Source organism: Podarcis filfolensis (genome assembly GCF_964270895.1).
Source record: "Podarcis filfolensis genome assembly, chromosome: 9".
Lineage (NCBI taxonomy): Eukaryota > Metazoa > Chordata > Lepidosauria > Squamata > Lacertidae > Podarcis > Podarcis filfolensis.
In genome coordinates this window covers 67,403,639-67,427,958 of record NC_139610.1, presented here as the reverse complement: position 1 = coordinate 67,427,958, position 24,320 = coordinate 67,403,639, and the positions used below count along the sequence as shown (strand labels likewise).

Here is a 24,320-nt window from a genome sequence, read left to right as displayed (position 1 = left end):
ACAAGGACTATAAAAATATCACCAGGGTTTTGGTTTTGTTTTTGAGAAATAATTTGGAGTTGTAGCCAACATTAGCCCTACTCCAAGGTATTAATAGACTTGGTTAACTTAAGCCCATTAATTTCAATGGGTCTTCTCTGAGTAGAACCTAGTTGCACACAATCCTTAACAGGTGTCCAATGCAAGAGGTAGCAAAAAGGCGAACCCACTGGTCTTGCATCAGTGCGATTTACATCTTCAATCAACAATTGAAAACCTGTTGCAGCAGGTGTTGCAGATTGTGGAGTTGCCAAATTTTGCACTCCGATTCTGCAGCTGTGCCTTTAACAGTAGCTTTTACATACAGCAATTGGCAGGTGAGAATTGCTAAGACAGTCCAGAGGTGCTATTAAAGGCACATTCTGATGGTTTCCTAAAAATAGAGCCATCTGAAGGTTGCTCATTGCCTGGGTGGGTTGTGAGTGAGTGAGTTAAACAGAGAGGTAAGTAGAAATGAGAGCTAAAGTAGAGTGTGTGCTAAAAAGAGGAAACAGGAGTAGGTTGGAAGGAACTGGGCTTTGCCCACATTGGCAGAGTGCGAATAAAGGCCACATTTTCCACTGAGGAAGGAAGCAATATTTCTGTCTGCGCTGCACCACCTCAGCTTGGTCAGATGACAGAATTCACTTGCATACAAAAGATTCCCTCTGCATTGAAGACTAACAAGTTGCAATGGTGGCCAAGCTAGAACCTCTCTCATTGCCTGCTGGCATGTTAAGTCTCTTGGCCGGGAGGGATTTGAAAAATAATAAGAAACAAAGAAGCCTGAAGTAATTACCAGCTGCAGTCTGAAGTGGTGGAGCCTAGATTTATGGCCTTGTGGAAAACTAAACCTGAGATGCACATACAAAAAAGGAATGCAAAACAATTAGTTGGGCAGCCATAAGACCTTTTACCTCCTGAGGCAATTGTGAGCATACTTGCACAGGGATAATCTGGCTAGCATAGTTCATGCAATCAACGTTAAAACTCATGGCTAGGTCTGCAAGGGAGGATTTTGTATTGTGCTTTATCGCTGGTTTTATCCTGTATATTTTTATATATTCTTGTTCCTGGCTTAGATATTTTATATTAAGTTTAGAAACTCATGAAAGCACAGACCCCTATAGCTTACACCTAGTTGTCAATCTCTGAGCTCTAACAATGCGTCTTGGTTGTCTGGATGAAGACCAGGGGGAGGTCTGTGAATGCACCTAGAAACTACCTTACTGTTCAAAGAAAAGATTTATTATTATTATTATTATTATTATTATTATTATTATTATTAATACCCTGCCCATCTGACTGGGCTTCCCCAGCCACTCTGGGCAGCTTCCAACAAAATATTAAAATACAGTAATGCATCAAACATTAAAAGCTTCCCTAAACAGGGCTGCCTTCAGATGTCTTCTAAAAGTCTGGTAGTTGTTTTTCTCTTTGACATCTGGTGGGAGGGCGTTCCACAGGGCGGGCGCCAGCACCGAGAAGGCCCTCTGCCTGGTTCCCTGTAACTTGGCTTCTCGCAGTGAGGGAACCACCAGAAGGCCCTCGGCGCTGGACCTCAGTGTCCGGGCAGAATGATGGGGGTGGAGACGCTCCTTCAGGTATACTGGGCCGAGGCCGTTTACAGCTTTAAAGGTCAACACCAACACTTTGAATTGTGCTCAGAAATGCACACAATATATAAAACAAAACTATGTTACACTGCCCGTTTCGAATAACCAAGTTGAATTTATTCGGACATATTACAGGACTACGGGAAATCAAGATTCGAGGAATCTGAGGGCTCTGATTCTGAAGCCTCCTTCCACCGCCATGTATTCAAGGACTCTCAGGCCCAGCCGGTTGGGGAAGGAGATCTCATGTTTGTCATCCAGGAGCACCATAATCTCAGAAGTAAGGAATGCGAAGGAAAGCTGCAAGAAGCAGAGAGGGAGGCGTCAACGCAGGACACTGAACCGTTTTTTAAATGACCTGGCAACACTTTAATTTCTTAAATTGGAAAAGTCTCTCTTGGGAGGTGGTGGACTCTCCTTCCTTGGAGGTTTTTAAGCAGAGGTTGGACAGCCATCTGTCATGGATGCTTTAAGTTGAGATTCCTGCATTGAAGGGGGTTGGAATAGATGAATCTTGGTGTCCCTTCCAACTCTACAATTCTATGATTCCAAAGGAATGGCAGTCACTGTTGTCGACAGTGCAAGTTGGCCATTCTGGGTTTCCCTTTCCGGACAACAGCACCAAAGGCTGCTTTGACCCCCAAGGCTTTTCCACTGCTGATGAGTCTGTAGCACAGTGGTACCTCTGGTTGTGAATGGGATCCGTTCTGGAGGCCCGTTCGCAACATGAAAAGAACACAACCCGCAGCGGCACATCTGCGCACATGCGGGTTGCGATTCGCCGCTTCTGCACATGCACGTGATGTCATTTTGTGCTTCTGTGCATGCGTGAGCTGCAAAACCTGGAAGTAACCCTTTCTGGTACTTCCGGGTTGCTGTGGGACGTAACCTGAAAGAACGTAACATGAAGCGGACATAACATGAGGTATGACTGTACATCAAAACCCAAGGACCAAGACAGCCACATTTTTACGTCTATCCACATAGAGTCACTTGTACCAAAAACGTGTCTACCTGACTTGCAATATATATATGTAAGTGCATAAGCATAGGCTACTTTGGAGCATATTTTCTTTTCTTGTGATTTTGGCATTTATGCCAGAAGACAATTATTAGAGGCCTTACAACTCAATAGGCTGATTTCTATGCTACCAACGGTTCAGGATCTGCTTTCGGAGAGGAATGAACAAATTATTTTAATAGTGGCTGAATTTTTGAGTGCTGTCCACGTAGAAAGCCTGGGTCTTTCTAATAAAGAGAATTAGTGGTTCTTAACTGATCGGGGATTTGGTAGTGCTGTATTGTATTACTTATGCAAATTGATTTTCTCTGGGGTTAAAGATCTGACCCGGACAAACCTTGTTATGTTGAGCTCGTATGTTGCACAATTTGTATACGGTGTCTGTTTGATAATGTGTGGTTTGCTATGCCTAATAAAGGATCTTGATTGATAAGCATAGGCTTTTATATTTTTATTTTTTAAAAGCATCGTAATAAAAACACATGGAATTCATAAACATCCACAAAACAAAGGCGATGATCATTTCATTTGCAAGCCCTTGTAATTAAAAGTGGGACGCAACTGTTGTTCAGACAGGCCAAGTCTCCCAACATTGGCATTCCAGTTGTTCTGCCCATATAAAATGAACCCTCCTATGAAACATGGAGGCATCCCACTTTTGCATGTGCCAGGGAAAGTAAACCTGTGTTTTGTCGTCCCCTCCAGACATTGTTGGCCTGTTGGTCCCATCATGCCTGACCATCAGCCATGCTAGCCAAGGCTGATGGGAGTTGGGATTATAATGTCATCTGGAAGGCTACAGATGCCCCTCCCTCCACAGGGAACTCCAAGAGAAGCTGCCTGCTTGCCTGGCTGGCTCCATTTGATCTACTGCTAAGACCTCACCTGAACTCTGCCGCCTTGCTCAAAAGGGAACTTGGAGATGCTCTCCTCCTCTTCCCCCCACAGCCCATTTTCCTTGGAGTTGCATACAATGGTGTTCCGACACTTCTGGGGGTCAAAGTGCGGGTTGAAGTGAAGAACGAGGTTCTCGGGGTCTTGGCCCAGTTTCACAACAAATCTTGAAAAGGTTTGAAAGTTATGAAAGAAACAAGAATAGCAAACGTGAGAGGCTTACTGGACTTCAGCACCAGCAACAACAATGACAACAGGGCCCCTCTCCTAGATGTTCACATGCTTGCCATGCCGTGAGAATATTGAGAATATTTTGACATGCCACCTCAATGTCTGAAGGGTGTGAGATTCCAGGGGTTTCAAGCACTTACCAGGGTTCGCGTTTCCTTCAGAATGAGGTGCAGCAGAGACTGAGCTGCCTTTATGACATATGGTTTATTTGCACATATATATAACCTGAACCTATGATGGAGCATCTCCACCTCCATCGTTCCTCCCAGACACTGAGGTCCAGCGCCAAGGGCCACACTGTGAGAAGCAAAGCTACAGGGAACCAGGCAGAGGGCCTTCTCGGTAGTGGCACCCACCCTGTGGAACGCCCTCCCAGCAGATGTCAAAGAGAAAAACAACTACCAGACTTTTAGAAGACATCTGAAGGCAGCCCTGTTTAGGGAAGCTTTTAATGTTTAATAGGTTATTGTATTTTAGTGTTCTGTTGGAAGCTGCCCAGAGTGGCTGGGGAAACCCAGCCAGATGGGCAGGGTATGTATGTATGTATGTATGTATGTATGTATGTATGTATAAATAAATAAATAAATAAATAATTATTATTATTATTATTATTATTAAGAGGTTCACAACATTAACACCCCCTTTGCTTCCCCCTTAGATGCAGCCTTGGATGCAAGCAGAAATCAGGCACAACTCTGTCTCCCTGGTTTCCCAACCTGCTGTTTCCAGCTTCTAGCTTCTAGGTCACATAACTCAACTCTCTCTTCCAGTCTTTGTAACTACCAGCGACTTGGGCGGGCGGGGTGTGTGTGTGGAGGGAAGCCACCCATTTGCCCTGGGGCACCGAGCCACTTCCTTTGCTACCTGAACGACCCATAGGTCGAGTCATGACCGACTCTGGGCTTACGGCGCTGATCTCATTTTATTGGCCGAGGGAGCCGGTGTACAGCTTCTGGGTCATGTGGCCACCATGACTAAGCCGCTTCTGGCGAACCAGAGCAATGCATGGAAACACCGTTTACCTTCCCACTGCAGCGGTACCTATTTATCTACTTGCACTTCGACGTGCTTTTGAACTGCTAGGTTGGCAGGAGCTGGAACAGAGCAGCGGGAGCTCACCCCGTTGCAGGGATTCAAACCGCCGACCTTCTGATCGGCAAGCACTAGGCTCTGTGGTTTAACCCACAGCGGGCTATTAGGAATAACCAGGAATCTCGCCTGGCTAGTCTAGGAATTGTATCCATGCTGGATCCAAGAATTAGAAGGGGACCCAGGAATATAGCCTAAACCCACCTCAAATTCATATACTGTGCTGGATTTTGGCTGCATGAAAACACTTTAAAAATTAAAAATTAAGCAATGTTCTAGTACTCACGGTTGCAGAGATTCACTCAGGAATTATCTACCTGGAGCTTGTTATAGACCAATGAGGTGTCAGGATGGAGCCCAAGATCTGCATAATGTGTCTGCCAGTCCCCGTGACTCTTAAATTACTTAACTCACAATATATATCCCCATATCCTACATTCCCCATTACATAATTTACAACAGCCTTGTAAGGAAGGCCCTGCTGAAGATGAGGGGGCTATGGGAAGGCAACTTGGTTAATGGGACCAAGTAAGGTACGCAGGTTCTAGACAAGAGAGGATGCTATAGGAAAGGCATCTTCAAATGTTTTGAAGGGCTTGCCATACTGATGGAGCAAGTTTATTTTGTTGCTGGCTACAGCATTCTGTAACCTGGTACCCTCCAGAATAATCACCAGTTCTCAACCTGTGGGTCCTCAGATGTTGTTGGACTACAACTCCCATCATCCCTGAGCTCTGGCCTTGCTAGCTAGGGCTAATGGGAGTTGCAGTTCAACAACATCTGGGGACCCACAGGTTGAGAAAGGCTGCTCCAGATGTTTTGGAAACTCCCATCAGCCCCAGCCAGCTGGTAGAAACCAAGACAAGGAGGAAGATTTCATCTACACATTAGCACGGGGGGGGGGCCTGTTTAAGCCCAGTGGGGAGGTGGTTTGCATTCCTTCCTAGGTAACATGCCAATAGCAGGCAGTGCCAGAGGCAGAAGAAGGTAGGCAAATACATTTTACTTTTGTGCAGTAGGGCGTTTTCTCCATCCACCCAGGCACAGCCCTCTTGCAATCTCTCTCCTAATTTACTCTCCATTTTAAGGGTGTGGCTGTAGTATGAAATCAGGTAAAAAAAACATGAGAGGATCTGTGTTCTACATCCTTGTTTAGAACATGATTCGCCCTTCCATGCCCTATTTTAATAAATCTGGTGCTTCAGCATTCAGCTTAAGATCTTGGCACAGGTGTGAATTGCTATCCTAGACGCATGACCATCCTGGACGCATGACCAGGGCAGAGCTTGGCTGGCATACATAAGAGATTCTCCACTCTCAGAAGCATGTTTAAGGGCCATGTACACACTGTGGATTAAACCACAGAGCCTAGGACTTGCCGATCAGAAGGTCGGCGGTTCAAATCCCTGCGATGGGGTAAGCTCCCGTTGCTCAGAGGTAAAGGATAATTAAAAAGCAAAAGAAGTGTGGTTTAGGTGATGGAAGTCTTTTAAGATATTTTAATTAAGATTTGTATTTTATAATGTGTGTAAGTGTAACTCTGGAATTACTGTTTAGGGAAAACAGCATTTTCTTTTTGTTTTGTTTTCCTTTTCTTTCTTTCTTCCTTTTTCATTTCTTCTTACTCTTTATGTTTGGCAAATGTGTAAATAATTGTGTTTTTGCAGATATGTCTGGAAATTTGATTGTATTATTCAATAAAGTTATATTTTAAATTATAAAAATATATATATAGGTACCGCTCTGGCGGGAAGGTAAACGGCGTTTCCGTGCGCTGCTCTGGTTCGCCAGAAGCGGCTTAGTCATGCTGGCCACATGACCCGGAAGCTGTATGCCGGCTCCCTCGGCCAGTAAAGTGAGATGAGCACTGCAACCCCAGAGTCGTCTGCGACAGGACCTAATGGTCAGGGGTCCCTTGACCTTGATCTTTTACACAGTGTGCCTACACGTGAGTTCCCGGAGACAGGCGATACTCCGCCCCTTCCCTACTCACTCTTTGGCATCTGGCAGGATCCTTCCTTTTATCTGGACCATATCTCCATGCAGGACTTGAAACTCAGTGGCAACTACTCCCTATAGCAAGGGAAACGAGAGACATTTTTCAATCGCAGTGGTGGCAGGATGAGATTCAGGAGGGGAAGGGGGAAGGGAAATGAATGCTCTTACAGTCTTTGTCCTGGAAATATGGTGAGCCCAGGGACCTCCGAGCAGACTTGGCGGTTGCTGCAAAAGGAGGACAAAAGGAAGCCGTCAACAACAGACAGACAGACAGACAGACAGACAGACAGACAGACAGACAGACAGACAAGAGCATAGATAGCACTGGTTAGAGCAGTTCTAGGGAACCTGTGCAGGAATTTTAACACTCAGGTTAATAGAATGAGCTGCTTCCAGGAACTCTGCTTTAGGGCAGCCTACAAATACTGTAGGGACGCGGGTGGCGCTGTGGGTTAAACCACAGAGCCTAGGGCTTGCTGATCAGAAGGTTGGCGGTTCAAATCCCCGCAATGGGGTGAGCTCCTGTTGCTCGGTCCCTGCTCCTGCCAATCTAGCAGTTCGAAAGCACATCAAAGTGCAAGTAGATAAATAGGTACCGCTCCGGCGGGAAAGTAAACAGCATTTCCGTGCACTGCTCTGGTTCACCAGAAGCGGCTTAGTCATGCTGGCCACATGACCCAGAAGCTGTACGCTGGCTCCCTTGGCCAATAAAGCGAGGTGAGCACTGCAACCCCACAGTCGGTCACAACTGGACCTAATGGTCAGGGATCCCTTTACCTTTACCTTACAAGTACTGTAAGTGAACCATAAAATAGATGACTTAGCCATGTTCACTCAAATACGCGTGTTTTTGAGCCCTTCTCAAATCCCACGTTTTCCTGCCCTTTCTCCTGCCCCAGTGAACAGCTGACCTGCATTTTGCGGTAGCTGCTGCTTCTGGACCTACTTTAGAAGCAGGATAATGAAATTTGGAACATATTTCTAAATATATGGTTATAAATAACCATACTTGTATTTGGATAATAATAACATTTATATGCCTCTATTGTAGATAAGCACTTGCGGAATTGTAGTTGATTGCATATATAGTGATATAATACACCTTCTTATTCTCTTTATGCACTTTTTATTCTTACTTTATTTTGCTTAATTGAAATGCTTTCAATAAAAAATTAAAATAAAGAACCCAGAAGCAGCTAGAGAAACAGAGGCTAGAAGTCAGTGATATAAGAGTTAGCAGCTGAGAAACAATCATGTTCTTCCCTAGAGAGAACAAGCCTCCTATTAATCCTTCTAATTTTCCAGGATAGTTCTATTGCACTTGATGGCATTACAGCTTCAATAGCAACTGCCTCCTATACTAACAACCACAAAAATGGACATACAAGACTCACGGGCTGCATAATGATCTCTTCCAAGGGTGCAGCAAATAACCAAAACTTTATTCCTTCCAACCTCTGCGAAAGAAGCCCCAGTTACACCTTAAATAGCTGAGGCTTGTTCTTAAGGTCCTTTTAAACTGCATCACGTGATAAAAAGGGTTTGCAGTGAGTGGAGGGTCTGCTCCTCTCTCTAGCAATGCAAGGTGGAGAAAATCAGAGTCAATAGGCTAAACAGCTGGCCTGTTTCTGATGACTGGGAACCAGTGTCAGATGTACGTAAAAGCTAAACAAGCTATAGCTTAGGGCCCCACTCTCTTGGGGGCCCCCAAACAATTTAAAGGGGAAAAAACTGGATGTACATTTCCAAAATAAAAGATAAAAAACAAATACAATTGTTTTAGATACCTATTTGGTCCATAAATTACCATATAGCATATATTCAACACAAAAAACAGCGACAATTTGTTGTTGACAAAGGACAGCTGGACATATAAAGGGCCCCATTACCTTAGGGCCTCATCAAACCTAAATCCGACCCTGCTGGGAACACACCTGATAAGCTCAAACAGCTGGTGCTATTTCTTTACGCCAGCCTAGTACCTCCAGAAAGGGACGCGGGTGGCACTGTGGGTTAAACCACAGAGTCTAGGGCTTGCCGATCAGAGGGTCAGCGGTTTGAATCCCCGTGACGGGGTGAGTTCCCGTTACTCGGTCCCTGCTCCTGCCAACTAGCAGTTCGAAAGCATGTCAAAGTGCAAGTAGATAACTCGGTACCGCTCCGGCGGGAAGGTAAACGGCGTTTCCGTGCGCTGCTCCGGTTCGCCAGAAGCGGTTTAGTCATGCTGGCCACACAACCCAGAAGTTGTACGCCGGCTCCCTCGGCCAATAAAGCAAGATGAGCGCCGCAACCCCAGAGTCGGGCACGACTGGACCTAATGATCAGGGGTCCCTTTACCTTTACCTTTAGTACCTCCAGATGTTTGAGGATACGGCTTCGATCAGCCTGAGCCCTCACCTGTGCTCAGGTGAGGGTGATGGGAGTTGCAGTCTGAAACCTATGGAGGGCACACTGTTGGCCAACACCGCCTTGTGCAATTTAAATCAACAGCCTTCAGGCATTTGTTCATTCTCCCTCTCCACCTTTGACCTGGATTTTGGATGCCACACAATCAGAAAAGCAGGCCAGCAGACAACTGAGCCAACGAAAGGAAAGAGCTGAGATGCCTGTTGGTTTGATTGGTCTTCAGCAGGGAAGAGATGGAGCATGTGACTGCTTCGTGGCTGAGTGAGGATTCGAACCAGCGCCCTCCTGTTCTAGCACTGGCACTGTTGTGAGTTTGTGAGGGGCCAGATCCCCCTTAAATTCCTGGGTCTAATAAAAGCTAGAATGAATCAGTGCTTGTCGGGTTAAGTTGGAAGCTTTCCGTGACCACCTGGGAGAGGAGCCATTGAGAAGAACCATCAAGAGGTCATTACTGAAGTGGCCAAGTCATGGACCTAGTGACACAGAGAGGGAGAGAAACCGTCAGCAAGGCTATGTGCCCCACCCTGAGCTCTGAGCAGTTTGTTGTTGTTGTTTAGTCGTTTAGTCATGTCTGACTCTTCGTGACCCCATGGACCAGAGCACGCCAGGCACTCCTGTCTTCCACTGCCTCCCGCAGTTTGGTCAAACTCATGCTGGTAGCTTCGAGAACACTGTCCAACCATCTTGTCCTCTGTCATCCCCTTCTCCCTGTGCCCTCCATCTTTCCCAACATCAGGGTCTTCTCCAGGAGTCTTCTCTTCTCATGAGGTGGCCAAAGTATTGGAGCCTCAGCTCCATGATCTGTCCTTCCAGTGAGCACTCAGGGCTTATTTCCTTCAGAATGGATAGGTTTGATTGATCTTCTTGCAGTCCATGCGACTCTCAAGAGTCTCCTCCAGCACCATAATTCAAAAGCATCAATCCTTCGGCAATCAGCCTTCTTTATGGTCCAGCTCTCACTTCCATACATCACTACTGGGAAAACCATAGCTTTTACTATACGGACCTTTGTTGGCAAGGTGATGTCTCTACTTTTTAAGATGCTGTCTGAGTAGTTAGCAAAACACAATGCCAGAGCGGAGTGGGAGAAGTCCCAGGTTGGCAGTTTGAATGATGTAAGCAAACAGGAGAAAAACATCCATTTTGCAAGCTGGGGTGGGGGGCAGGGAGAAGGGGGGCTGTCTGTTTTATGCTGCACAGAGGGTCAGACACGATGTTTGGGGTCTCTTGGAATCTGAGACGGCAGCACTATAGGGAACAGGACCTCATGGGATGTGAATGCCATCTAGACCAATCTCGCCATCTAGACCCAGGTTGTATACAGCGATACCTTGGTTTACACCATAATCCGTTCCAGAGGTCCGGTTGTAAACCAAAGCAGGTTGTAACCCAAGGCGCGTTTTCGCCCATGGGGCCTCCAAAAATAAATTGGTTGTACTCCAAAAAAAGGGACACACACTTCAGGGTATGTAATCCAAAATGGTTGTAATCCAAAACTGTTGCAAACCAAGGTACCACTGTATACAGTGGTACCTCTGTTTAAGAACAGCCCTGTTTACGAACTATTCGGTTTACGAACTCCACAAAGTAGTGTCCCGGTTTGCGAACTTTACCTCAGTCTAAGAACGGAAGCCAAATGGTGGAAAGGCACCAGCAGCAGGAGGCCTCATTAGGGAAAGCGCGCCTTGGTTTAAGAACGGTTTCGTGTTTAAGAACAGACTTCCGGAACGGATTAAGTTCGTAAACCGAGGCACCGCTGTTTGTGCAAATAAACCGTACAACATTTGTTTGTGCAAATAAACCGTACAACATAAAGACACCGCTGAGCCTCCTTGTCCAAAAGGAAACACAGACCCCCTGGATCTCACAGGGCTTGGAAATCGGAGTGGTGGGTGGGTGGGTAACAATATTTAAAGGCACCATGCAGTAGACTCTTCCTACGTTGCTTTGCATCCATTTGGACGGAGGTAGATCAGTTCTGGGACAGCCATGCAGGAAGGCAGATATATTTGCTGTATTTCATTTTTAAAAACAGATTTAAAGCTGCTTGTGCTTTTGGCATCTCCCATGAACTAATGTGCTTTGCCTGGACTATATTTTCAACCATCCACCCTACCATTATTTTGTTATTATAAATAATTACATTTTGGCCCACTCTCCTTCCAAGAAACTCAGGGTGGCAGGCATGGCTCATTAGTCTCATGACAGCCTTGCAAGCTCAGCTCGGCTGAGAGACTGCGACTGGCGATTCATGTCTAGGGCTTGGAACTGGGGTCTCGCTAGTTGTAGTCTGACACTACTCTAACCACTACACTGCACTACCTTCCTGCCAAAATTCCCAAAGAGCGGAGCACTGGGAAGATTTGGAAATGTCTCCTCCCACACCAGCTGAGGAAGCCTCATCCTCTGTTAGCTCTGAGGATGCAGACAGCTGCAAGTAGAACCGACAGCCTGTCTTCTCAGCCCTTGTCCATCCTAGCTCATAAAAGCGAACTGGGCAGAGCTGGGCAACGGGCTCCATAATAATATAATAATAATAATTTATTATTTGTAACCCGCCCATCTGGCTGGGTTTCCCCAGCCACTCTGGGTGGCTTCCATAGAAACCAAAAATACACTAAAATATTACACATTAAAAACTTCCCTGAACAGGGCTGCCTTAAGATGTCTTCTGAATGTCAGGTAGTTTTTTATCGCTTTGACATCCATGGGGTGGTGAACGCTTCCCTCTGTGAGGGAGTCTTCCTGGAACCCCTTAAAGAAGCAGTTATTAAACCATCTTTGGACCTGGCCACTATGGCCAAGTATTGCCCACTCTCCAGTATCCCATTCCTGGGCAACGCAATCAAGCAGAGAGTCGTGGAACAACTCCAGGCATGTCTGGAGGATGCAGACCATTTATTTATTTTAAATATTTTTAATTAGGAATTTCAACAAGACATTTTATCAAAAAAGACATATCAATTCCCTCCCATTTCCCCCTCCCCATAAAGTAACCCACCCTCCCCTACCCTCCCCCCCGACTTCCCTCAGCTCCTCTCTCTGGTTTATCAACAAATGTTGTTCTCTGCATGTTACACAATTGTATAGATCCTTAATTTATCTGACTGGCTATTGTCAATAAAAAGTTTGTGATTGTTTAATCAAAACCTGCCAAGGAGTTCAGTTCACTTTGTTGTTTCTTTAAGTACTTTGTAAAAGGTTCCCATTCATCTTTAAAGTCACAGTTATCCTTGTCCCGTAGTTTGTATGTCAGTTTTGCCAATTCTGCATAGTCCATCAGTTTCTCTTGCCATAATTCTTTAGTCGGGATTTCCTCGTTCTTCCATCCTTGTGCTATTAAGACTCTTGCCACCATTGTCGCATACATAAAGATATTTTTCACTTTCCTTGGCAGGTCTTTTCCTACAATCCCTAACAAAAATGCTTCAGGTTTTTAAACAAATGTTAGATGGAACATTTTCTTCAGCTCGTTGTATATCATTTCCCAAAACTTTCTAATTTCATTACAGTCGAAGATGCAGACCATTTAGACCTCTTCCATTCAAGTTTCAGGCCCCAAAGTGTCTGTTTTGGGTGATGTCAAGTTCCTCATAGCATCCTCTCGCTCATGCCCACAGCTACTGTGTCATTGCAGCAGGGGACGGCACATATAATGTGGCTTCTGAATACAGTGGTACCTCGGGTTACAAACGCTTCAGGTTACATACACTTCAGGTTACAGACTCCGCTAACCTAGAAATAGTGTTTCAGGTTAAGAACTTTGCTTCAGGATAAGAACAGAAATCGTGCTCCGGCGGCATAGCGGCAGCAGGAAGCCCCATTAGCTAAAGTGGTGCTTCAGGTTAAGAACAGACATCCGGAACGAATTAAGTACTTAACCCAAGGTACCACTGTATATTTTTCTTTTTCACCTCCCAGGAAATCTTCCTCAGCAGCCTTTCCTGGTAAGTGGCTGCTTATGATTTTGTCCATCTAGATTACTTACCTGTCCCAAATGTGCAAAGAATTACCACGATCTTGCTTCAAAACATGGACATGTGCATCACGCCTTTGAGACTGCAACCCTTTTGTGGACGGACACCTCTCCTGTACTGTTTAAATCCTGTGATTTAAACTGCCAACCAGGACAACCCATAAAAATAGGTACCAAACAAAAGAGGCTTTCAAATCATTTTGACACAGGCACCAGAATTTCCCCTTTTCTCCACAGCAAATGCAGGACAGCAGGATGTACCAATTTTTTTTAAATACAGGTGGGGAACCTCAGTCCAGAAAGCCAGATGTGGTCCCCAAGACTCCTTTGTGTGGCCCTCAATAACCTATCCTAGCCACACACCCCTCACTGCTCCGATTTCACATCTCCAAGTGTTCTTGCCCAATGACACCTGCTTGTCTACAGCAGAGGTTTTCAACCTTTTTGAGTCCACAGCTCCCTTGACCAACTACGTTCTTTCTGTGGCACCGCTGTGGAGCTCAGGAGTTGACACCCTGAAATATACTCGGAGTCAAGAGTGGATTTCATGCTCTTTATTCAGCTCATAGTGGTGAGGAGGAATAGAAGTTCCCCCAGGATGTCTGCTTTATATACATTTACACAATGGGCCCCACGTGATTGGCTAATTCCGGGATTCACCTGTAGGCCAATCAGGTTGCGGATTCACTTCCACCTGGAGCTGGATTGGGTGGCTCCTGTGGACCAATCAGACTGCTGCATTTTGGATCCTATTCAACTCAGCACATAACACACCCCTTGCCTGCATCTCACCCTTTTTATAAGTGTTCCTGAAGCTTCCTCTCTCCTCTCCTTGGGAGTCCTCTGGGTTGTCACTACAACCCCTGGTTTCTGAGCTGCCCCCTCTGCCCCAAAGTGAGGTTTGCCCCACAGGGTCCTGGGAAGAGGATGCCCCCAGCCTTAGTGGCCCAACAGAGACTGGCCAAAGATGAACATAAGACCAGCACCTTATCTTTAGAGGCGACAGTGGCCGCTGCCAGGTCTGCATGGCTGAGAGGCTTCAATACAGAATACCTCTGTTCTTCTTATTGTAGTTGTAGCATATGGATTGTAATGTGTGAAGTTTATATAGTTTTCATGTACACAGGTCATTGTTTCATATTTGAATTCTTTTGTAGTTGTGCTGAAGAAGATTCTAGCGAAACAGTCAGATTATCCGGGATCACTGTCCGTTTTTATTCACCTACTACTTCAGCACCATAAATGCCTAAAAAAGGTTTTACCGCTTAGCCCACAGGATAGCATCTATTACTTTGTTTCAACCATAGACTTATTATACTTCTATGGACTTTCAAAGATTGACAGACATGTATTCAGTTGATTTCAAATATATTAGAGAATTTACAAGTGCACACATTTTGTTTTTGTTACTAAATAATGTATATTATGCAATAAGTGCTATCTAGTACAGTGGTGCCTCGCAAGACGAAAATAATCCGTTCCGCGAGTCTCTTTGTCTAGCGGTTTTTTCGTCTTGAGAAGCAACCCTATTAGCGGCTTAGCGGCTTAGCGCTATTAGCGGTTTAGCGGCTATTAAAGGCTTAGCGGTTTAGCGGCTAAAAGGCTATTAGCGGCTTAGCGGCTTAGAAAAAGGGGGGGAAGCGAAAAAAAATCGCAAGACTCGCAAGCCGTTTTCGTCTTGCGAAGCAAGCCCATAGGGAAATTCGTCTTGCGAAGCGCATCGAAAAATGGAAAACCCTTTCGTCTAGCGGGTTTTTCATCTTGCGAGGCATTCATCTTGCAGGGCACCACTGTATACTGGTCTGCGTGTTGCTTTTATTGTTTGTTGTGGCAGAAAGGCTTCAGCAACAGGCACTCGGCTCCCAGGCAGGCCTAGCACAGAGCAAGCACAAAAAGACCAGCACGCTGCCTGCCTCCCTTTTGTCTGTCTGTTCCCAACAGCAAGGGCTGGTGGACTAGATGGCTGGGCTCCCTCTCCCACTTGCTTGCTCACTCCAAAGCCGCCTCGGCTCCTGGCAACCCCCAGGCCAGCCCCAGAGGCAACCATTCGCCTGGGGAGCTTGCAGCCAGGGCTGCTGCAACAACCGGCCGTGCAAGCCTTCGGGAGGCAGAGACATGAGAGGGCATCAAGGAGGGAGAGAAGGAAAGAAGGACAGAGGCCAGTGTTGCCCATGGCACCCCAAACCATCATTCAAGGCACCCCAGGGTGCCACAACACACTGGTTGAAAACCACCGGTCTAGAGTCTAGACCGGCCTTTCTTAACCTTGGCTTAACTCCCATCACCCTTGACCACTGGTTCTGCTAGCTAGGGATGATGGGATTTGCAGCCCAACAACAGCCAGTGACCCGAGGTTGAGAGAGGCTGGTCTAGAGAGAGAAGCGAGAGGGGTTTTTGAGTGTGCCTAGAAAACACCCTACGGGACACGGGTGGCGCTGTGGGTTAAACACAGAGCCTAGGACTTGCCGATCAGAAAGTCGGCGGTTCGAATCCCTGTGACGGGGTGAGCTCTCGCTGCTCGGTCCCTGCTCCTGCCAACCTAGCAGTTTGAAAGCACGTCAAAAGTGCAAGTAGATAAATAGGCACCACTCCAGAGGGAAGGTAAACGGCGTTTCCGTGTGCTGCTCTGGTTCGCCAGAAGTGGCTTAGTCATGCTGGCCACATGACCCAGAAGCTGTACACTGGCTCCCTCGGCCAATAAAGCAAGATGAGCGCCTCAACCCCAGAGTCGGCCACAACTGGACCTAATGGTCAGGGGTCCCTTTACCTTTACCTAGAAAATACCCTACTGTTCAAAGGCAATATATTTGTTCAAAATACCCTACTGTTCAAAGGCAATATATCAAAGGCAAATATTTGTTGCCCCGCCCACTTTTGCCTCTGGCTCCACCCACCATGGTCATGTGGGTCACAGAAGGCTCTCCAGCAGGGAACGAGGCTCCTGGACTCAAAAATATTCCCCCTCACTGTTACAAACTAAAACCTTGCAGGCAGTTTTTGAAGAACGGTTGAGTTTATTCAGACTTGTTGCCGGACTACAGGGACGCAGGGCGAAATTAGAGAAATTTGAGGGCTCTGATTCTGAAGTCTCCTTCCACCTTGATGTAGCTGATGGTCTTCAGGCCCAGCCGGTTGGGGAAGGTGAACTCGTGACCTTCTGCCAGCTTCACCTTGATCTCCGCAGAAAGAAAAATGAAGGAAAGCTGGAAGAAGCAGGAGGAGGAGTCATGAGAAAACCAGTACACTAAACACTTTACATGCCCTGAAAGACTTAAAAGAATGGCAACTACTGCATAGACATTGGGCATTCAGCATTTCCATTTCCTGTCTGAGGCTGCTTCTACCCAAGTGCTTTACATTTCAGTTGAGTCTGAGGCACTTTAGAGCCCAAGGACCAGAGTAGCCTACCATGGGTAGGCAAACTAAGGCCCGGGGGCCAGATCCGGCACAATTAGCATATTTTTTGCTCTGTAAGACTCACTTTTTCCCTCCTAAAAAGTAAGGGGAAATGTGTGTGCGTCTTATGGAGTGAATACAGACTGCGCAGCTATCCCAGAAGCCAGAACAGCAAGAGGGATTGCTGCTTTCACTGCTGAGCGATCCCTCTTGCTGTTCTGGCTTCTGAGATTCAGAATATTTTTTTTCTTGTTTTCCTCCTCCAAAAACTAGGTGCGTCTTGTGGTCTGGTGTGTCTTATTGAGCGAAAAATACGGTACCTTCTAAATCCGGCCCGGTGGTGGTCCGGGAATCAGCATGTTTTTACATGAGTAGAATGTGTGCTTTTATTTAAAATGCATCTCTGGGTTATTTATGGGGCATAGGAATTCGTTCATTCCCCCCCCCCCAAGGTCTGAGGGACAGTGGACCGGCCTCCTTCTGAAAAAGTTTACTGACCCCTGGACTTAATCCCTCATGTTACAAGTAAGATAAGATGGGGAGAGGGGTGTACCATATTAATGTTTAAACTTGTGAAAATACTCGCTACACAAAATGTTACATAAAGTCACTTGCAGCATATTTAGGTGCACAAACATATGTGAAAATGAACAATGATGTCAACACATTAAATTAACAAACAAACCACAAATCAATCCCCAGCAACAGCAAGAAAAAGAAAATCCCCAGTGCTATTTCTTTTGAGAGGAAACTAGAGCCCTGAGTGGTGGAGCAACACTACCATAGGGTAAGGAACATTGAACAGTCCACTGGGAAATTTCATTTGCTGGAGGAGGGTGTTAGTCAAAGGATTATTGGCCTCAATGTCTTCACGGTGCCAAATATGCCTTGGTTAGGAGCAAGGAAGTAGAGACATCACCTTGCCAACAAAGGTCCGTATAGTAAAAGCTATGGTTTTCCCAGTAGTGATGTATGGAAGTGAGAGCTGGACCATCAAGAAGGCTGATCGTCGAAGAATTGATACTTTTGAATTATGGTGCTGGAGGAGACTCTTGAGAGTCCCATGGACTGCAAGAAGATCAAACCTCTCCATTCTTAAGGAAATCAGCCCTGAGTGCTCACTGGAAGGACAGATCGTGAAGCTGAGGCTCCAAGACTTTGGCCACCTCATGAGAAGAGAAGACTCCCTGGGAAAGACCCTGATGTTGGGAAAGATTGAGGGCACAAGGAGAAGGGGACGACAGAGGACGAGATGGTTGGACAGTGTTCTCAAAGCTACTAAAATGAGTTTGACCAAACTGCAGGAGGCAGTGGAAGACAGGAGTGCCTGGCGTGCTCTGGTCCAGGGGGTCACGAAGAGTCGGACACAACTAAACGACTAAACAACAACAAGGAGCAAGGACAGTTAACACACACAAGTTGGAGGCATGGAAGGTTTCCCAAACACCAGTTGCTGAAACCACAAGAGGGGAGATTGCTCTTGTGCTGGCCAGTGCCGGATTTACATATACAGTGGTACCTCAGATTAAGTACTTAATTCGTTCTGGAGGTCTGTTCTTAACCTGAAACTTAACCTGAAGCACCACTTTAGCTAATGGGGCCTCCTGCTGCTGCCGCGTCGCCAGAGCACGATTTCTGTTCTTATCCTGAAGCAAAGTTCTTAACCCGAAGTAATATTTCTGGGTTAGTGAGTCTGTAACCTGAAGTGTATGTAACCTGAAGCGTATGTAACCCGAGGTACCACTGTAAACTAAACAAGCTATAGCTTAGGGCCCCACTCTCTTGGGGCCCCCAAAAAAATTTAAAGAAAAAAACCTGGATGTACTTTGATAAAATACATATTTTGTTATGTGCAAATGGCTTTAGATACCTATTAGGTCCATAAATTACCATATAGGACATATTCAACACAAAAAACAGTGACAATTTGTAGTTGACAAAGGACAGCTGGACATAGAAAGGGCCCCATTACCTTCAGTAGCTTAGGGCCTCATCCAACCTAAATCTGGCCCTGTGCTAAGGTCCTGCTTGCAAGTTTTCCATAGGCATCTGGCTGGCCGCGGTAAGAACAGGACACTAGACTGGCCGGATCCAGCAGCCTCTTATGTGGAAGAGCACGTGGGACTCTTGATCTCAGGGTCATGGGTTTGAGCCCCATGTTGGGCAAAAGATTCCTGCATTGTAGGGGGTTGGACTAGATGACCCTCAGTCTCCCTTCCAACTCTACAATTCTATTAGAACAATAGAAAGTATCGCCCAAGCCACTGTACCAGCTTTGCATTTTGCACACTGAATTCTCCCAATGAGCAGTCTCACTCCAGCTACAGTGTTTGCTCAGGCCAGATGCAAACTGATATACACCCAGAATTAAGACAGAGTTGCTCATTTGTACTGAAGACGCATACCATATTTTTCGCTCCATAAGACGCACCAGACCACAAGACGCACCTAGTTTTTGGAGGAGGAAAACAGGAAAAAAAATATTCTGAATCCCAGAAGCCAGAACAGCAAGAGGGAGCAGCGATTCCTCTTGCTGTTCTGGCTTCTGAGATAGCTGTGCAGCCTGCATTCGCGCCATAAGACGCACACACATTTCCCCTTACTTTTTAGGAGGGGGGGGGGAGTGCGTCTTATAGAGCGAAAAATACGGTAATTTACATAAAAATCACCTCCATCTATATATATTTTTTGCACGGCCTCCTCAAGCTTGGAGTGGAGCTGATACAGAATGCAGAGATAGAGATAGAATCACAGGAGGGAAATAACCTGTGTGCAGAAAACTAGCTCCTCAGGGAAGGCCAGGCTAGAATCCTTACATGCTAGTTTTCTATAGGCAAAGGTGAGCTGGCCTGTGCACAATTATTATTTTAAAAAGCACAGAAGTCTTATTCAGTCAAGCCAGACTTCAAACACCTGCATTCCAGTTCTACACATATAAGCTAATTTTTTTGAAAGGAGGAAGGTCCTCCTCCTTCCACACTCTCTAGGCGGGCACCCCAAAATTCGGCCCTCCAGATGTTTTGGGACTACAGTTCCCATCATCCTTGACCACTGGTCCTGGTAGCTAGGGATGATGGGAGTTGTAGTCCCAAAACATCTGGAGGGCCGAGTTTGGGGGTGCCTGCTCTAAGGAAAAGATACCTGGGGTCTTTCAGATGTTCAGATATTGCTCCCATGCCTGACCATTGGCCATACTGGCTGGTGTCAATAGGAGTACAATAATAATAATAATTTATTATTTATACCCTGCCCATCTGGCTGGGCTTCCCCAGCCACTCTGGGTGGCTTTCAACAAAATATTAAAATACAGTAATGCATCAAACGTTAAAAGCTTCCCTAAACAGGGCTGCCTTCAGATGTCTTCTAAAAGTCTGGTAGTTGTTGTTCTCTTTGACATCTGGTGGGAGGGCGTTCCACAGGGCGGGTGCCGCTACCGAGAAGGCCCTTGCATGAAGGCTGCAGGCTTCCCAAGTCATGTCCTCTGCAGAGTAGCCACTCCCCTGCCTGCTCCATTCGCACACAGACCTTTGATAAGACTGCCACACCCTCACCTGAACTTTGGCACCTTGTTCGAAAGGGAAATCGGTGATTCTCTGTTCTTTCCCCCATACGCCGTCCTGCAAAGAGTTGCACACGACGGTGTTCAAAATGGTGTTTTCGTCCGTCTGGTAGTCAAAGCGGGGGTTGAAGTGAAGAACGAGGTTGTCGCGATCACGGCCCAGATTCACGACAAAACTTAAAGAGGATGGAAGTTATGCAAAACAAGAGGTTAAGGCTTCCTGGCCTTCTGTATAAAACAACAACAACTATGCAGCCCCTCTCTTGGCCATCTTACCTGTATGCCAAATAGTGAGAACATTTAGTGCTGTATTTGGGCTTCATGAGAACAGTAGCTTTAAAAAGAAATAAAAATAAAGCATGGTTCTAGCACTCAGGGTTGCAAGAGAATCACACAGGAATTAGCAACCTAGAGCAGCATATAGACCAGGGTTTCCCAAACTTGGGTCTCCAGCTGTTTTTGGACTACAGTTATCACCCATGACCACTGGGTGCTGCTAGCTCTGGGATCCCACAGCTAATTCTCCCCTGGTCTCCTCGCTGGCCCAAGTGGGACTAATTCAGCCAGCTAGCCCTGGTGATCATCTAATGTTTATTGGATGGATTTCCCCCTTAAATTGATTTTTTTATTTTATTGTTATTTATGCTTTATACTGTATTTTATGCCCTTTTTTTGGTAGCATCAATTAAGTGTTTTAAATTTGTTGTTAGCCGCCCTGAGCCCGGTTTCCTGAACCAGGAAGGGCGGGATATAAATAGAAAATTATTATTTATTATACTAACTGAAGCCATACTGACATGAACAGCTTGTGGGGGCAAGCAGGCAAGTTAGCAACTTCTCTGTACAGTGGTACCTTGGGTTAAGTACTTAATTCATTCCGGAGGTCCGTTCGTAACCTGAAACTGTTCTTAACCTGAAGCACCACTTTAGCTAATGGGGCCTCCCGCTGCCGCTGTGCGATTTCTGTTCTCATCCTGAAGCAAAGTTCTTAACCCGAGGTACTATTTCTGGGTTAGCGGAGTCTAACCTGAAGTGTATGTAACCCGAGGTACCACTGTAGTCCAAAGCAGTAATACGAATGCACCACAAGAGTCTCAAGACGCTTTCCTCCTTCTCAACTTACTCTTTGGCATCCGACGAGATCCTCCCTTTCACTTGGACAGTGTCTCCGTGCGTAAGGAGAAAATCCATCGCAACCAGCCCCTAGTAAAGAGGGAAACACGCCTTCAGCTGTGATGGTGGAATGGTGAGATTTAGGAGGGAAAGGGGCAAGAAAGTGAAGGCTCTTACATTCTTTGGCTTGGCGTGAAACCGGGTCCATGGATCAATGACGGCACTTCCTAATACCTATGGGGCAGGATAAGAGGAAAGAGTCGCCAATAAATCAATAGGCAGAAGCACAGAGCATTTCATTTGCTACAGCCAGTGTTGGGAATACAAGGCTTGCCAGATCTTTAGGACTAGCTGCTTTCTAGTCCCACATAGCAAGCAATTACTCCTCCCTCCTGCCATGTTACTCCCAGTAGCAACCTCCAATTAAAAGTGCTGCTTTCACTAACTCTTATAGGGAAGCCTAAAGACGCTGTAAACAAACCACAGACTATTATTTTTTGCATACTCACTCAAACACATGAATGAATGAATTTTATTATTTCGGTCACAGACCAGTTCCAGCCCACATACAATATCAAGGAAATCATCAAACACATTAGGGATACATTTGAATTTGCAGTGAGGTATAACAGGGATGATACAGATATAGCAACAGTTATAAAAATATATAAATTAAAACTTAATCACTAACATATAACCTAAAATTATCATTTAAAACCTTAATCATTATAATAGCACAGCTTGTTCCTTAGGTTTTATGGCAATCGCAGAGAATTTGGCCACCCTTAACGTGAGCTCAGGATCCTTGTCTTCTACCAGGGATTTTAGACATTGAGCTTCAGATTCAATTGGAGATTTTTTTTTCTCAAACACACATTTCCAAGCCCTCTTCAAATCTTGCCTTTTCTGTGAAGCCTCAACGCCCACCCCTTCTAGAAAGACTTTTTGAGTATGCTGAACTGCATCAGCATACATCCGCCTCCTAAATTACATTTATCTCTCCCACAGGTAGACGTTTGATTGTAAGCTCTCCAGGGCAGAGACCAGTCCCCGCCCTTTATGCTAGAAAGCACAACTGTATGGATAGCACACCATCATCAACAACAGAGGACAGCCCTACTAACGATGCACCAAGAATAGATTTTCAAGAACCCCAAAGCAAGAGAAAAAGATAGAAGTCAGGCATGCAATAGCGACACATACAAAATGTGTTTTTTCCCTAGCTGATACACCGCTTCCCAAAGAGACCTATTGATGCTTATAAGTTTCTGGCCTTGTTTGGGTCCTGCTGATTGTAAAACAGTCTCAATATCAATAATCTAAGAGTAACAGTAAAGAGGACTCACGGGATCCATGATGCAATCTCGCTCGGGTCCAGCGACGCCTTCTCCCTTCCAATCTCAGTTCTGTGCCTCAGCAAAAGAAGTACCAGCCTTCTACCTTGCAAAAAGAAAGTGCCCCCTGGTGTCTTTAAGTAGCTGAGGGGAAAAGCACCACCTGACAAGAAGGGTCTGCTGTGACTGGAGCTCTCTAGAAATGCAAGGAGGGGAAAATTAGGGTCAACAAGCAACACAGCTGGCCTGCTTTGAATGCAGGAGAACAGTGATTACACTGGGGAACAAATATTTTGTTGCATTGACACCTGCAGTTGCTCTAACCTAATTTCGATGTGCTGATTCTGAAATCTGAAGTTGGTTTTGTTCTGTAAACTCTAGTTTTTTTGCAATTCATGTTTTTCACCTTTCACCATAATCTTTGTTTTTCACAATGCAAGAATTCAATATTTTATTAAACACATAGCCAAAGTAGTACAATATGAGTATAAATGTAAGTGACTTCTATAGCATTAAACATGACATGTATAGCATTGAAAATGACATGTATATCTATGTACAGTTGGAGGTATGCAAAAAAAATGTATTCCCTTGGGATACACAGTATACTGGGGAACAAAAAAAAATTCATTTTCTTTTGCATGAAATTTGCATGAGATTTTTCAACTGTTCTTATATGTTCTTTCAATGCTGATTTCAAATCTGAAATTGATTTTCATGTACATGCTACAGACACGTTTTTGTCTACTTGAAGAAGCCATGATCCGATCTGAAAAATACAAATATTATGGTTTAAAAACTGTAAAAATAAAGAAAAATTAAGTTTGCAATACAATAATTACCATGTGGTTAGGGTAGATCAACGTGTCAGTGTGCACTTATCCCCAGTGTAAATATGACATATCAGCAAAAGTCGGAAATTGAAAGATAACTATAGTATGTACACAAAAATCGATTTCCGATTTGAAATCAGCATTGAAAGAACATAGAAGAACAGTTGAAAAATCTCATGCAAAGGAAAATGAAAAAAAAAAAAGTTTCCCAGTGTCTGGTGCTATGTCTTCCTGCTGCCCTTCATTCACCTGGTACCCTCCAGATGCTTTGACAGCTGCAGCTCCCATCAGGATTAGCCCTCACCTGTGCAGGTTGGGGTGATGATAGCTGTGGTCCAAAACATCTGGAGAGGACATCCTTGCCCCCACTTTTGCTCCAAGAAACCCAGGATGGCATACACGGTTTCCTCTCATTCACATCACAACACTAGGCCAGCAGGCAACTGAGCTGATGGAAAAGGAGGAGTTAGAGCAGGGTCTCCCAAACCTGGGCCTCCAGCTGTTTTTTGGACTACAACTCCCATCATCCCTAGCTAGCAGGACCAATGGTTAGGGGTGATGAGAACTGGAGTCTGAAAACAGCTGGAGACCCAAGTTTGGGAACCACCCTGTTAAAACACTTTTATTGGTCTACAGTGTGGAAGGGCTGGAGCAGGGGTCAGCAAACTTTTTCACTGTCCCTCAGACCTTGTGGGGGGCCGGACTATTTCCCCCCCAATTAATTAAGTTTTCCATTTTAACAATCCAATCACATCACATTAATTATTCCAAATTATACCAATACATATCATAAAGTCCAAATATTTTGCCAAATTATAATTTTTTTGTTGGGGCTT

The 24,320-nt window shown here is 45.4% G+C and overlaps 2 protein-coding genes across 3 annotated transcripts; both read right to left on the bottom strand.

The window, feature by feature from the left end:
• Nucleotides 1-1,781: 1,781 nt before the first annotated feature.
• Nucleotides 1,782-8,325, bottom strand: LOC310742457 (16 kDa beta-galactoside-binding lectin-like; the record flags this gene model as incomplete). The annotated part of the gene is made up of 5 exons (XM_083571987.1): nucleotides 8,262-8,325; nucleotides 7,036-7,092; nucleotides 6,863-6,942; nucleotides 3,541-3,715; nucleotides 1,782-1,934 (listed from the first exon to the last, which is right to left on the bottom strand). Exons 1-5 carry the CDS (start codon nucleotides 8,268-8,270, stop codon nucleotides 1,782-1,784), a joined length of 474 nt encoding a protein of 157 aa, XP_083428113.1. The 5' UTR covers nucleotides 8,271-8,325.
• Nucleotides 8,326-16,287: 7,962 nt separating this feature from the next.
• Nucleotides 16,288-22,842, bottom strand: LOC310742459 (16 kDa beta-galactoside-binding lectin-like). Of its 2 annotated transcripts, none has more exons than XM_083571994.1 (5): nucleotides 22,664-22,842; nucleotides 21,495-21,551; nucleotides 21,328-21,407; nucleotides 20,197-20,380; nucleotides 16,288-16,452 (listed from the first exon to the last, which is right to left on the bottom strand). In XM_083571994.1, the coding sequence occupies exons 1-5, from the start codon at nucleotides 22,670-22,672 to the stop codon at nucleotides 16,306-16,308; spliced, it is 477 nt and encodes a 158-aa protein (XP_083428120.1). In that variant the 5' UTR covers nucleotides 22,673-22,842; the 3' UTR covers nucleotides 16,288-16,305. The 2 variants fall into 2 exon arrangements, with proteins under 2 accessions (XP_083428120.1, XP_083428121.1); XM_083571995.1 differs by lacking the exon at nucleotides 22,664-22,842 and adding an exon at nucleotides 22,521-22,623.
• Between the last annotated feature and the right edge of the window lie 1,478 nt (nucleotides 22,843-24,320).